The sequence below is a fragment of the Oreochromis aureus genome, linkage group 12 (assembly GCF_013358895.1).
Source record: "Oreochromis aureus strain Israel breed Guangdong linkage group 12, ZZ_aureus, whole genome shotgun sequence".
NCBI lineage: Eukaryota > Metazoa > Chordata > Actinopteri > Cichliformes > Cichlidae > Oreochromis > Oreochromis aureus.
In genome coordinates, this window is record NC_052953.1 from 33,587,683 (window position 1) to 33,603,369 (window position 15,687).

The 15,687-nt window shown below is 40.9% G+C and overlaps 1 protein-coding gene across 1 annotated transcript in view; it reads right to left on the bottom strand.

Annotated features, from left to right (window-relative positions):
- The window catches only part of unc5db (unc-5 netrin receptor Db), a 274,738-nt gene that overhangs the window by 108,692 nt on the left and 150,359 nt on the right, over positions 1–15,687 (bottom strand). The window contains exons 3-6 of the mRNA XM_039620435.1: positions 15,509–15,652; positions 12,275–12,378; positions 1,932–2,112; positions 996–1,163 (exon numbers count right to left, since the gene is read on the bottom strand). Of these exons, the coding sequence (XP_039476369.1) occupies positions 996–1,163; positions 1,932–2,112; positions 12,275–12,378; positions 15,509–15,652 (597 nt within the window). The remainder of the gene's footprint in view (positions 1–995; positions 1,164–1,931; positions 2,113–12,274; positions 12,379–15,508; positions 15,653–15,687) is intronic.

A 15,687-nucleotide genomic window follows, 5' to 3' on the forward strand; every position in this document is an offset into this window, starting at 1 on the left:
CTTTCAGTAAATCTGATCCATGTAAAGTGCCTCCCTGCCACACACACACGCTTGTTTCTAATACCTACTATTCAAATTTTAAGGATTTGAAAAGTGTGACAAATGTAGTGTTGTAGTAGTTTTGCATTGGGGCTTTTTTTTTTTTTTTACATATGTATAAAACACAAGACAAATTAATGGGTATTATTAATTATTATAATATTATTATTATTTGCCTGTTGTGGTTATCCAGAGCAACAAAACTAGTTTTGTCTCAATAGCAGCCTTTTGTTTAAGAAACAGTCGCAGGTATCCATTTACATTCTGCAGATATGTCTGTGTGTTGATGCATCCTTCACCATAAAGGATAACCTTTGCCTGGGTGAGCACAAACCTCCCCAGATCAACAAAATCCCTCCCTGTTTGCTCTTGTAAGGTAAAAGCTCATTTTCTCAACAAGCACCTAAGCTTACCTTCTCCCACTGAACTGCATGCTGGGCACTGAGTCATATAACCTCTTTCACCACTGCTTCTGTTAGTCACTTTACTTTGCATCATAAATCCGCCTTCTTCTTTTTATTGTTTGTAGTTTCTTGAGCATAGCAGTGCTCTCTCTCATTGGCAAAGGAATAATGTGTAGCCACTACTGGAGCTGACCACTGCAGTCTCTTTTATTGGTTGCCTGCAATGCTAATGAGGCACGAATGAAGCTTATTAACGTCACTCTACATGTCAGTGACAACTAAATGTTACTGTTATTGTTCAAATAGAATTGAACAGCCTTGCAATAAAGACCGTCAACTGAAAACAGAAGCGCTAGAACTGGAGATAATTAAGTCATCATACACTAATATCATTAGAAAATTTAATGTGAACATTTTTGGAGGACTTACTAGCTTAATTATTTTCAGCCAAGCATTAATAATTTTTGACATGTAGCAAAAACTACTTTTTGTATCTTTACAGCCCCATTAAGATGTGCTTAATCTAAGCAAAAACTGAGAAGTAGAACTAACTTGGACAGGGCGCGTTGCAAGTGATCTTCTGTACGGACATGCCCTCGCAGAAGGCCCCGCCATTCAGTGGTGCCGGGTTCGTGCAGGTCCGAGATCGCTTCTGGACACCCCGCCCACACGGCGCATTACAGGCCGACCACTCCGTCCACAGGGACCAGCCGCCATTCACTGGAGAGAGTGCAACAAGGTTAAAAGAAGGAGAAGAAGTAGAGTGAGGGCACGACAGTGAATAATACTTTTTACTGAACTCTGGCATAGTTAAACACTCTAACAAGAGCTACTGGGGTTATTAATGATTATGCAGGCTCAGAGGCAGTGCAAGGCAACAATGCATAACGGCAGGAGCAGATTGAGCGCAATGCGCTGGATATACAGCTCCCTGTTTCGTAATTGCTCAGTTCAGTGTTTCTTGCACTTGGATTAAGATAAAGACAAGGAACTATGTGAAAGCAAAAAAAGCAGCCATTAAACGGAAACGCCATTTCTAAAGGCGACACCGACTCATACTGGTTGACAGGTTTGGAGTCGACCACTTAGCGTTGTGACTGAAGCACTTTATGATCTCTGTCTTTCTCTCTCTCTGCTCAGCAGTGCTATCAAAGCTGGCGAACCCACGTTTCTGGAAGGCCTCTGGCAAATAAATACTTAATAAGCAACACTCCTTTTAAATGAGATTAAGACACAGTGGCTTATTTCCTTTCATAAAGTACACATTGATTTTAAATGAGAGGCAGTAAATTGAGTGTTTGAATAATACATTCATCTGAATAAAGAGGAAACATTGCTCTTCAGTGGGAACACAGAGACGGGTCTCTTAATCACTTGTGTATAGGGGCACAGGAAGCCGAACAAATTGATCTGAAGTGCATGTAAACATTGTGTCACTACTCTGTAATGCGTTGTAGCAGGCAATAAGCAGCTGCTACGATGGCGTACCAAAGACTATCACAGTTGCCGTGGCGCTACGTCTCTTTGCCACAACGTTGCTGGCCAGACAGGTGTAGTTGCCTGAGTCGGACAGGCGCGCTTCGTTGATGATGAGGTTGTGGTCAGCTCGGGTGTCGATGTTGTCATCCGTCAGGGAGCTCACCAGCTCTTCATTTTTCAGCCACTCCACCTGTCAAAGAGTGGATATAGTACTTATATGAGGAGTGTTTGCAGCAAACATCACTAACATCGTAGTTAAGTACAACACACTAGAGCAATTCCACTTAACACCATGTTACATGGGCAGACAAATGGACACAAGATTTAAAGCAATCCAGTCACACAGGAAATAATGACTGATAGCTATGTTGACATGTATTCAAAGTAAAGTTTATTTTCTGACCTACAGAAGTGCTTTGGATAGGGTCTGGGGGTTAGGGTTGGTTTAATCAAATGGCTATCTTGATTTACCTATTTGAGGCTATAAAAAGAAGCCAAAGATGGAAGCGCCAAAAAATGCAGTTCCTCTCTTTGCCATTTAAAAAGCAAATCAATCCCCATAGACTGTCACGGTAAAGTGCCAAACTTTAGCCTTAAAAACATGCTAACTGCCTTTTATAAACAAGGTCTTTGACCTCTATGGGTAGTTTCCCCTTTCATCAGAGCTTTAAGGTGGGGGATTTAAATACTGCTTGGGGTTAAAGTTAATGGACAGGTTTGCCAACACAGGCTACTCCAATTGGGTGCTAGGCCTTAGTTCTGTGTTACTAATCAAAAAACAAAAAGACACCCCCCCCCCACACACACACACACACACACACACACCAAAAAAACAAGCAAAATGCTGAGGCTTAAAAGTTCAGAAACTAATGGGATAGCTTACACTGTAGGTTAGATCTTTTTGACCAGGATATGTGATTGAATGCACATGTTAAACAAATATGTAGGACTCCTTTCTTGCATTTGTGCAGTATCCCTAAAGTTAGAGACATCCTGCTCAGAGTGATGCTGAAAAACTAGTTCATACATTTATTACTTGTAGGCTGGACTACTGTAATTCATTATAATCAAGTTGTCCTAAAAACTCCATTAAAAGTCTTCAGTTGAGCCAAAATGCTGCAGCAAGAATGCTGGCAGGGACTAGAAAAATAGAGAGTAATTCTCCTATATTAGCTTCCCTTCATTGGCTTCATGTTATATCCACAATTAAATTTAAAATTCTTCTCCTTACAACAAGGAATAATCAGACCTCATAGTACCGTGTCACCCCAGTAGAGTACTTAGCTCTCAGACTGCGGGCTTACTTGTGGTTTCTAGAGTATTTAAAAGTAGAATAGGAGGCAGAGCCTTCAGCTTTCAGGCCCCTTCTCTGTGGAACCAGCTCCCAGTCTGGATTCAGGAGACAGACACCATCTCTACTTTTAAAATTGGGCTTAAAACATTTGTTTTTGAATCCTCCCTTAGATAAGCTGCCATAGACCTTCCCATGATGCACTGAGTGTTTTTTCTTCACACACCTCTTTTCACTCTCTGAGCTAACACATCACTCTGTGTTTTCATCCCACTGTTGCCAAGTAATTGGTCCCTTCCCTTACAATATAAAGTTTACTATTGTTGTGATTTGGCAACATAGAAATAAAAATGAATTGAATTGAATTAGATTTGGGTTAAAATAGACATTTTCACAATGTTAACCACATGCAAACCTCCGTTTTCCATTTAACTAGATTGTCTTGTGGTGACTGAAATTTTACACCCTTTACTATAAACATACTACGTTTATAAGAGTCCTTTATTACATTTATTAAAGGACCCCTATTATACTTTGGTTCTCTATTCCTGGCTCTTTATGCCGTCAGTGACTGAAGACATCCACAGAACCCACAGAAGCCCTGCTATTCATATCCTTTTCTTGCAAGGGGCAGGCTGTCAGAAGAAAGTTGGCTTAAAGGGCAGAAAAGCTAAAACAATGGGTCTAAGACAGATAAATAAGATTAATAGACTGCACACTTCCTGTCTTGAGCACTGCCTTGACATGGTGAAGCAACACTTTGTTTCGAGCACACTGAACCCTCAACTTGCAAATTCTTAGCAGCAGATCCTGTATCTGGATTCAGCACCCTTAAAAAAGCCCAGCAATACACAAAACTGCTGATCAGCTACATTTTACAAGGCCCACCCTGCTGATTAGCCACAACTAGGCAGTATAACCACTAACGCTAAAACCATTAGGCAGTCAAAGGATGTGCTATAACCAATTACCAGCAACAGAGAGGAAAACTAATTATGAATTACAAACTTAGTGACGCTTTACTGCTTCTACCCTGGTAAGGGAGCTGCATCGCTGCATTTGCAAATTACATTCATAGCGCAGCAAAATGGGCTGGGCTGATGGATTTATAGGAAGAGCACAGGCAGGCACCCGTTATAATAAACAACACTCAGGCTGGATGCAAATAGGAAGCGCCTGTGGGCCTGCAAACACTGGGTAAATAGAAATGACACACAGACCTGAGGGATGATGGATTGCAGGTATATATTGACATGAATAAAAATGATAATGAACGTCATAACATAGTAATCATTTCTCCCATTTCGTATTTTTCCTAACTTCTATTTCAACCAGTTGTGCCACTCCAAGTTAGAATGAGAATTTCTCTTTTTTTACAGTGCGACTGAGGCCCTGCAGATTTTTCTGTATAATTTAACACTGGCCTCTAACATGGGGGGTTTCATCAGAGGTTAAGGCCTAGCATCGTTAGATAGATAAGAAAACAGAGAGTCAGAGGAGCAGGGCAGGGGATGGGGTCTAATTTCTCATGATTAAAGTCATCCGTCACTGAAGGGATGACACAAGTCCTGGCACCCTCCCGCACCGCACTACCTCTCTCCCCCCACCAACTTTTTTTATGTATTTATTTCAATTTTATCCTCTGGGGAAATCCGTGACTTGAAAGAGGCAATTAATGTGTGGCACGAGCTGGCCCTCCCAGTGTTTGGGGCCACACTGCACATTAGCTGTCTGTCTGCCACTAACAGCCCTTGGGTACTGATGAAAAGATTCACCAAGCGGAAGAGAAGGGAAGAGAGAGACAGAGACAAAGAGAGGGAAAGAAGGAGGAGGTGATGGGGGAAAAAAGATGAAGGGACAAATACAAATTAGGCCAGTGGTTGTGTGGCAGAGGATGTGAGGAATGAATTGCCTAATTGGCACATTTGTTTCACTTAGGATGCGGTCATCAGTGTCAGCCCTGACAGAGGGGTTACCAGGTGGGCCCCCGGCATCAGGACTTCCTTCCTGTGATTTCATTACCCGAATTGCCCCTGAAGGTCACGTCCTCACAGCAGCCAGGTTCCCTTATCTACTTAACTACCCACACACATACAGGTACACAGCTTATTCTTGATGACATTTCCTGATGATTAGATGCTGAGAAATGTGGGTGTCGAGGGGCAATTAGAGGACAGAAGAGCAATGTAAACGGGTGACACTGTAGCCATCACCAAGACTTATGAGGACAGTGCTGATCAAGTCCTTGCCAGCTGAAGCATTTTTTCCCCTCCGCTCGTGTGTCTCATTGCCTGGCTCTAATGGTCATTTGATGTCAAGGTGACGCAGTACAAATGGAGCGCTTCAGTGCCCTAAGGAGGAAAATCTGTCTGCTGAGTCATGCTTAGGTGTCACAATTTAACATGATCTCCTCCCGCCTGTGGGTGACTCTTACCTGCCTGACTGTGGGCAACAGAAGTTTTCTCTGCTGAGCATCTCATCAGTGCAATTATATAGATTAAGTGTGCCACTAGGCATATCCCTGGTGATCAGGTGACACCAGCAAATCAGACTCCTGGCTTCAGGGCTGATCCTCCCAATAGATCTCTCCGTCCACTAATCAGCAGGCCTTGTCATTAAAAGTATGTGTGCATCCACACATACACACAGATACACTTTGAACTCGGCATGACATCCTGTGTTCATCCGAACAGTCAGCCCGACAGCGGCAGGTTCATTCGGAGGGGCGCTATCTGCAGCTCTGTTGTACTCTCCTGCTCCGGAGGTTAATCAAGAATGATACGTGGAGAACAGAAAGTGGGCCTGCATCACCCACCCCCTCTCCCCTGTTGCTTCCTAAATGCCACCTCTCCTCCCCTCTGAGCTACAAGGCACTGCATTACTATTCCACCTCGATCTGTCTTATCTTAACGAAATAAATAGAGGGAGCGCCCGGCTGCGGCCTGGGCCGGGAGGGATGTAATTGCTCGGCTTAATAATGAAGCTCATCATCTGCTCTCTAGGAGCTTTTCTCTGACCTATGAGAAAATAACAGAGGAGTCGGATGTGAAAGTAGAAACAAGTGCAACAGAGGCGGGAGGTGGGATAGAGTTAAATGCTAACTTGTTTTCGGAGCTGCATTGCAATGTCTTTGTGAAGCTCACCAGAGGAGAGCTTGTATCACGGTGCAGGAGCATTTAGTTGATGCTCCTTTGTGCTGTGGCCTGTCTACCTGAGCTACTGTAGATCAAGGGGATTCATCCTGGATTAAAGGCTTTCATTCAGGGAAGCTGAAATTGGCTTCCAGTTTGGCTGTTCATTTCACACTTTCTCTAAGAGTAACCTCTCAAAAGAAACTCATTATACAAGGCTCTCATGGACCTCTTTTCTCCCCAAGTTAAAAGATCTACTCTGCATTCACATCTCCTGATATCTGTGAACTACAAGTGGAGAATTGGTTTTGGATCGGGAGCCGTGAAACAAAATTGCAAATAAGTTCCTCCTATGTTCTCTAACCATAGCCAAATTAATTTCAGCTCTCTGAATATGAGATATAAAGGTATTTTGTTGCAAAAAGACCCCATAGGAAGTTACATTTTGATGCTTACATTTATTTTGTTCCCACTTTGAATTCATAAAAAGGCACCAACAAATACTTTACTTTTGATTAAGTCTTAAATGGATGTCTAAGGATGTCTGAGCTAGGGCTGGGCTATATCATACCGTTCACGGTAATACCGGTGTAATTTTGGGCAACGATAGGAAAATGAAATATCGCGATAGAATATGGGTAAAACGCGCATGCGCAGTGCCTATGTTTACATACGCACATGGCGGCGACGCAGAATGAGAAGAACGAAAGTGGATCGTTAAATGAAACGGATGAACCAGAATTGGTTTGTAAAAATGCTGCAACTTCAGTGGTGTGGAACTGGTTTAGCTTTCGTCAGTCAGATTCACAACAAAGCACTATTTTTAGTAGAGCATGCTAGCGCGCCGTCGTTATTACCGTGTTGTTTGGAAAATACGGCACACTTCAAATCAATCCTTTGATTTTTCTGAAAATTGACAGTGCCCCATATAATCCCGTGTGCCTTATGTATGAATTCTGGTTGTGTTTACTGACCTCAAAATGATTTTATGTGGTACACAGCACTCGAAAATCTGTCAAATGTTTTATTACGACTTTGCTAAGCTACGAACCCGCACCGCTTGATGGATTGTCGGAGCATTACGGCTATCGTAGGCAGGAGCCTCGCGGAGTGATACGTACTGTGCTTCAACATAATATTACCGTATTGTGTGTGTATAACCTCTTTTTAAGTTTTGTGGATATTATACATGGTTTTGCTGAGGATATGTCGGCCAATTTCCACTGGAAATGCCTTTTGGTTAAACTGTCAGCGAGGAATTTGCACTGTTACATTTTTATATAACTTTAATGCACATAAAAAACAGCTGCTTGTTTAAGTGAAAATACATTGATGGTGTTTTTTGCACTAATAAAGTTGTGGAGTTGTAAAGTATTTTGTCTAGTGTCAATTATATCATCAGTTATATCGTTATCGCAAATTTTCAAATGTATATCGTGATAAATATTTTTGGTCATATCGCCCTGCTCTAGTATGAGCATTAAAGGCTGAATCAGTTTTCTTTACAAAGAAATGATGTGAAATGGCTGAGAGGGTATAATTATTGATTTAAGACCATTTCAACAAGTCTAAAATACAGACAATTTATACCATTGTGATAAAGATGTTTATTTTTCAAGCAGATTCAAGAAAGTTTTAATAGATTTATTCAGTTCCTATTATTTAACTATTATTCACAATTAAAAATGACACTACTGTATTATTTGTTTTCACAACTACTTAATGAAGCCAAAATAATGCAGTAAATACCTGCAGCTCACTGGCTCATCATTGTGTCATTGTGTAGCTCACTTTAATTGATATTTATATAAACAGCATAAAGAATAGAGGATTTAGGACAAGACTTTCATTCATTGCTTTTTTTTACCTGCACTAATCATACGGTTAGGAACACCTGTGCAGTCGATACATAACACTCAACTGAGGTAGGAAACTTGAAGGATCCAGTAAATGTAACTTGTAACATGAACAACATTTATTTATTTATTTAATGCTTGGAGCATTTTTCTCAATATGATAATTATAAAATTGCCGTTAAACAAAGTAATTCTTAAAACCTGTCAGGTTGGCATCTGTAAGCAAAATGCCAAGCTGACTATCAGATGTGAGGTCAGGGCTTTTCTTCGTCATACATAATAATGGATTCATGGTTTTAGAGGGGTTTCTGTACATAAATGAAAGAAACAGAAAAGACAAACAATGCTGACTGTTTCAAAGTAGGAGGAATAACTAAACGAAAGAAAAGGAGGTGGACTACAGGACATCTGCCATGGCCCCTCCCTCGTGCAAATAAAGCTCTCCAGAGTGGAGGAGACCTTCCTGCTCAGACTCCAGCCTAAATAAACTGTTCTAACCACATGATGCAAAATTATTCCACCGCGAGTGACTGGAGACTCATTAGCTCACACTGTTGATTTCCAAACACAGCTTATGCACCGCACTTCACACCGCATTCTCGCATTCTATTGGTCCTGCCACAGCAGCAGCCATCCTGCAGCTGCAGTCACTGAAACCTCATACTAGCGCACTCACGGACGCCATCTCAATATTTCATGGACAAGGTCCGCTGAAATCGACTGGGCTGAAGATATCTGCCCTATGCTCCCTACATTATTCACTCCCATCTCTTGTGGCCGGGCTCATTTGTGTTGACAAAGGACTAGATGGGACATTGCGATTCGGTCTGAGCCGCTCAGATTCACCTATTTTTATCCACGCCGTGGGTTCTGCGGCGCTGAAATGACATCACTCCTCCATTTTCACGTTGAATCATTTAGACAGTGCGGGGCCAGAAGCTGACCTCTGCCTAAATCTGTTTCCTGCACACAGCAGTCACACATATATTGTTCATGCTGATTATTGCAAGTCTACATAGAAATAAGAGGAATGGACATTTGGTGCACAATGTGTGTTTGGTGACATTTGAACACTATTTGCCCTGATGAGTGAGCACTGCAGGTCACTGTGTATGAAACATATGTCCTCCAACTCCCTGGGAGCCTCTATTTAAGTTGCCTCTAACCATGATTTAAATGCTTAAAGCAAAAAGTATAATAACAACAACAAAATGCTCTTTGGAGGTAACCAGTGTAACCAATTTTTTCCACTCTATTAGAGTAGCTGTGCTTGATACGTGTCAGGGGTGTCGTGTGTGGAGGCGAGGAAAGGATGACCCAAACGCTGGACTCACGGTGCAGGATGATCGGGGTTTATTGAAAGCAGGCTGGCTGACTGATCTGAACATACGACATTAACATCACGAGAACATCAATGACACGACAGTGAACGAGTGGAAACAGAGGACTTAAATACACAGACTGATGAGGATGATAATGAGAGACCGGTGAGTACACAGCTGAACATAATCTGGCTAATAACACAAGCTGACATGGGAAAAAACAGGAAGTGGCAAACTAAACTGAACATGAACAGAACATGAACAGAACTGAAAACACTGGGTCACCGACCCAGGAACCCTGACAATACGCAGTTCAAATAATCCTTTTTTATGATATACTAACACTTGGTGGAGTCCCCCGATTCATCCTGACCTTAAAACAAGCCTTTTCAACTCCATCCCAACTTCTTTTTAGGCAACTTTGTTCCGATTGGGTACCCCTCATAAACAGAAGGTTCAGAAGAAAGAGTGTGGGTGCGACTGTTGTGCTCACATCCAGAACGCACCTGAGGTAACTATATCAGGGAAATCTGCTCTTACTGACATCATAAAGAGCCAAGATTAGAAAAAAAATATGTTCAGAGATGAAGCTCACTGGGATTACTGAATATATGACAAAAAATCCAAAAGAGCATATAGGTGTCCTTTAAATACTAAATAACAATACTGTCTGACTGTTATGTGACCTAGACCTGATTCTGAGCTTCACCTGACTTGTTATCAGGGTCAAGTAACAGACATTAAAAAACAGACATCCAGTTACAGTTAAACCATTATAAATTAAATGTTAGCTAAAAGATGACAGGGACTTGCACCATCTATCTAAATGTTCACATGCTCGTACTTTTACTTGCTACATTTATGTATAAGTCAGAAACTCAGAAAATAACAGAAAGATGTTCTCAAATAATAATTTAATAATTAGCTGTATAAAATTCTAGAAAATAAAAGATTAAACAAATATAGTCTACAAGGTTATTGACTTTTATTGCAGTAATCAGCTTTAACCTGTCCATAAAATGGAGGTTTCTGAAGACATGAATTTACTCCTTTACTCAAACATTTTAGCCAGAACACTGTATCATATACTGAGAGATCTTAGAGGACCTGGAAACTTGTCAGCTTTGAAGCTGAGGACCACAAAACAGAACATAGTGGAAAAATATATGGGTCACAACAATAACTACTATGACTGAAGGGCTGATTATTAAGCCAAGGCCTTGTATCTGTGACGATAAAAGCACCTGCTTAGAATCAAAAAAGAGAAGGTCTAACTTAATAAGTGGTTATGGTTTTGGTGGACTTTTGGTGGAAACAAAACTTTAATTACACCACACCTACATAGCAAGGATCTGATGACAGTCAGTGTGCTGTCTAATTATAGCATAAATACAGATAATCAAATCTTATCAGAACACCTACGCGGTCGTGATGAGTTTTTGAGCTTTAAACTCATAAAAAATAATTAGCAGATATATATATCTTTCACTTTGATTACTGTGTCAAGAAAGTTTAATGTGGTGAAGAAATGCATAAGACATCAAGCCAAGTTGCCGCTGTGATCGCGTCTTGAGATTTTTTGCTGTCAGTAAAACATGTTGATAATCTGCACGCTGAAGTAAATGTAACCAATAATGTCGATCAGGAGTTTGTAATATGGATGAAATCCAATATTTTCCACTGCTTCTTTTTACTGTAATAATAAATATGTTTGAATTAATGAGAATTTAATTGAGAAACCAAAGAATGAGAGAAATGTTTGGTTTCTGCAGTGCAGACTTTAGGAAACCTGAGGACAACAACACAGATAGGAAGTACTGTCACTTCAGTTTACAGTTGTTGCCATAAATATTTCTGATCAATTTTTTAAAGTTATGAAAAAAAATACAGGTATGATATGAACTTACCCTTGAAAACCTGAATGTATTCTTGGCCCTACTGGCGATTGCTCAGCTTTAGAAAGGCTAAATGCCTTATGAGACTTATGGCTGCTAGAAACCAAACTGTGTAATTTTTCATGACAAAGAAAGACAACAGTTGGTACCAAATGACAGTTTTGTTTGAGGAATACTCGAGCTTTTGTCTCTTGGAGTATGGTGCATATGTCTTCTTATGATTTACTAATGAAAGCTGCAGAAGATCAGAGGTCTTGATCATATCAAAGCCATAACTAATGAAGTTTCTCATGGTAATTGTGATATATGAGCCTCCCCAGGAACAGACTTTGAGGGAGAAAATGGGACACGATGTGCATGTAAATAAACTCAGCCCAGATAACAGACAAGTGAAAAATATCCACTGTTCTTTGTAAATAATTTCTTAGGTGCAGTGGTGCAGTCCCTATCCTGAATATCCATATAGTAACCGCAAGGCACAATCAACCCTTTTATGAGCATGCAGTAGAAGCTGACAGATCAAACATCAGAATCCAGGAGGACAGGGAGCAACATCCCACTTCTTGGATTTAAAGCTATATTGTGAATCCTCTTCATCAGGAGGTGTCTAGCTGACTTTGAAACCAGTGCCTTTGTGTCCAAATATTTATGTGCACTTATCGCTAGTTTCTAAACACAACTATATCAATCTCTTAAAGGTCAGAGAAAGCGGAGCTGAAGGTAGAATCGACTTTCTGAGTGGCACAGAGCTACTCTCACAGAATAAGTATCCGCTCTGATGCATATGTTTTCTGCTCAGTGGGAGTATAAGCTTCTCCTCTTTTGGGACAGGCGGAGCTGAGGAGCGGCGGACTTACCTCTGCAGCGGGCACTCCCTCCGGAGGACGACAGTGCAGAACGATCATCCCATTGATTGGCACCTCCTTCCCCTGGGGGTCCTGCTCAAAGTTTTTCCTCAGGTCTGTTTGGGGAGATAAGAGGCTGCTGTCAGGTGTCAAGTGTCACGGTCAGCCTGGCCTCAGTTCCCTTTAGCAGCTAACACGCCGGCTTGCCCCACCGGCTCTGCACACCACGACCTTCAAAATCCAATGTAGCCTGTATACGATAGAGAGGATCCAATGGCCCTGTGCTGGGTAATCTGTTAACAAGGCGGTTTGAAGGATATGCTGGACGGATGAAGTGAGCGAGGATTGCTATGATCATCCTGGGCACTCATGTGCATACAATAGTGACAGATCCTATTCGGCCCATTTTCCAAACTGCCTTTGATAGCTTATTGCACTGCAGCTATTCACTGAAAACCCGTTAAAACATAAAGCAGGAATGTGCCTTTGAAATTTTCACTTCAGTTATGAATGTGTTTTTATGAACGCTTGGGATCACAAGAGGTTGCTTGCATGTAAAAGATCCACATACAGGAGAGAAGGTGTTGAGCCTGCAGTCAAAACCTCAGTTCAGTGTAAAATGACTGCAAACACAGTGACACCCAAATCTCAGTAGCTAAAGAGCTCGACAGTTACTGTCATTCGCCACACATATTCTTTATTCTTTCAAAGGACAAAAGAAATACTTTGCTTTCTTACTGTATTTAATTTATGTTGACTTTCACTTGGCTTACAGATTCTGTAACCTCTAACTCTAGCAGCAGTATTGGTCTCAGACAGGAGTGGCTGAAAGTAGCTGATTGTGTCTAACTTGATTAGAGAGCATTTTGTTTCTGGGAATTGATTATTTCATTGCTGAAAAATCAGATTCAAGATAAAATCAGCTTGTTGCGCTCGCACAGTTTGGTCCAAGGAGAGGGCTCTGTTGTCTGTACACTCCGCTCTGTTTGGGGACAGACACTGTAAATCATTTGCCAGATAGTTTTGTTAATTTGTTAGATGGCATTATTTAAATACAACTGATCGCTACAACTTTGGAGTCTGAGTGTGCAACATTTTCTTCAGAGAGTGCTTTAGATAAAGTAAGCAAATGGACCAAAGGTTAAACAACTGGAATAAAAAAAGAGACACATGAAAATCACGGAACCAGCCTTTTTAGAGATTATTTTAACTCTGAAATATTTATACATGATGTTGTCTATCATTTGTTTGTTATTCAGCCTAAGGCGGGGATGTCACAGTCACTTTACATACAGCACACTTTGATCTGAAGTGGGCCAGACTGGTGAAACTCTCCTTTAACTACACAGTGAATCTCTGAAATGTCTTAATATGAGATAAAGAAGCGCATTTTCAACAGAACCTCTGTTTTTCTGTTTCTATGCTTTTTAAGCAGTGTTAACAAAAAAATAGATTATGGAGGCATGGGACACACGACACAGGAGCTCTAGTTTTACACTCCAACTTTATTCACCTCCAAACGTGAACTGAGCATATTGCGCCCAAACACAACAGAACCCTTCCTCCAAGCTTGGGTGTGAGTGGAGCCCTCTAGTGGGTCGCCACAAGATCACTTTTGATTGAGGGTTATAATTTTGTTTGCTAACATAATGGGCCACTAAGCTAGCACGAAGCAATCTCTTTCTTTGCTTGAAAAAGGAGCCTGTATTACCCACAGAGCAATTCAGTTACTACTGTCCTAATTAGTCTCAAAAACCAGGACAAAGCAGAGTGTGGTTTGTCAGTTTCTCAGTGAAGCCCACTCCTTGTTTGTCCTGTCTCATTTACAAATACCAATATTAAAAGCACTCAGCTTGAGGCTTCATAACTGGACTGTGCTAACCAGTGAGTGCCATTATACTTGTTCTGAATACAGCCCACAATTCCATCAGAGGTTCACGTTATGCTGGCATTACCTCTACCAGCATAGTAGTGTCAAGCAGACATGGACCTTGCTAAATGCATGTCTTTTTTACTCCACACCTTCAGATTTGAGCTCTAAAAATTGAAAACAGTACTGGTTGCTGGACATCAGTAGCTGTAAATAAAAAAAAGTGTCCCACTTGGTTAGACAACATTATTTTCTCTGAATTAATTATTCATTTGATAAAAAATCTATTTTAGCTGGCATGGTCACAGATTTTGGTCCAATGAAACAGGGTTGTTGTCCTTTGTTGGGAACAGATGCTGTAAATCATATGTCAGAGAGGTCTGAGTGGTCATTTGATGTCATTATAAAGCTATCACACAGACCTATGTGGGAAAAATCATTTTTCCAGTACCTGCTAGCTAGTCATACTATAATTCAATGTGCTTGAGGATTTTATGTCATCTCTCTTTTATCCTTTGCTCTATTAGTGACAAAGAAACAGCTGGATGTCTCTGCAGGTTCAAGCCTTTAAATTTCTCAGCTGAACTTGTGTAGTTTGTATATTTGTATACTTTGTTTTAGTCCATGGGTCTTATCAGGCGCAACATGCAGCTCATTACAAGAACCATTTAAAGATTTCTCCATTGATTTAGCTTTACACATTTTTTTGCCTACATTACCCAGAAACCCCCTGTACCACTTGCAGTTTGCTCAGAGTTTTTCATTGTGTCGAGGTAGTAGCAGCTAATTTATCCCTATCCTCTAGCCTCAAGCAGAGATGAGCCCCAGTAAATCCCCTTCCTTCTAACTCCACAACCCCAGATTATTTTTCATTTTCAATCTTGCAATCTTCTCCCACAAACAATGCTGACACAAGTATCATCACATTTATCAAACTTCACATGGCTCCCTTTGGAGACAGAAAAGCCTTTATGCCCCTTTTCCACATATGCACTAGCACTCCCCAGCACACACTTTGATGTGTAAATTGGAGGAGATGCCCTCAAAGTAAAAGTATAAATCATATTTATGGACCAAATGTGGTGACATCTATAGCATCATGAAGTACCCTGAAGTACAGGAAAAGGACTGATTTTGAGATAAAATGGAAGGTAGAGTCATATATGCATGATTGGTTATCATCTACAGTTCTTTTCTGTTTAATGAACATCTTCTCTAAAATATGTTGTATGATTATTCTGATCAAGATTGCAAGCCAAAACTAAAGTCACAAGTTTACTGTTAAAACTTTGACTCTTTATATCATTTCTCTTTTACATAAACTTGAAAATTCGTGCCCTAAATTTTCACATCTTAGGGGAGAGTTGCAAACTCACAAGCGATGCGAACAGTAGCCTTTCGACTCTTGGATGTGCCCAAGTGGCTCCAGGCAACACAGAGACACCAGTAGTCCTCGGGGCCATGGAAATCTTCCACCTGCTGGCGTGACACGTTGATCATCACTTCACGCACCTTCAGTCCTGGATCAACAGAGAAGGTAAGAGCGTTAGCAACT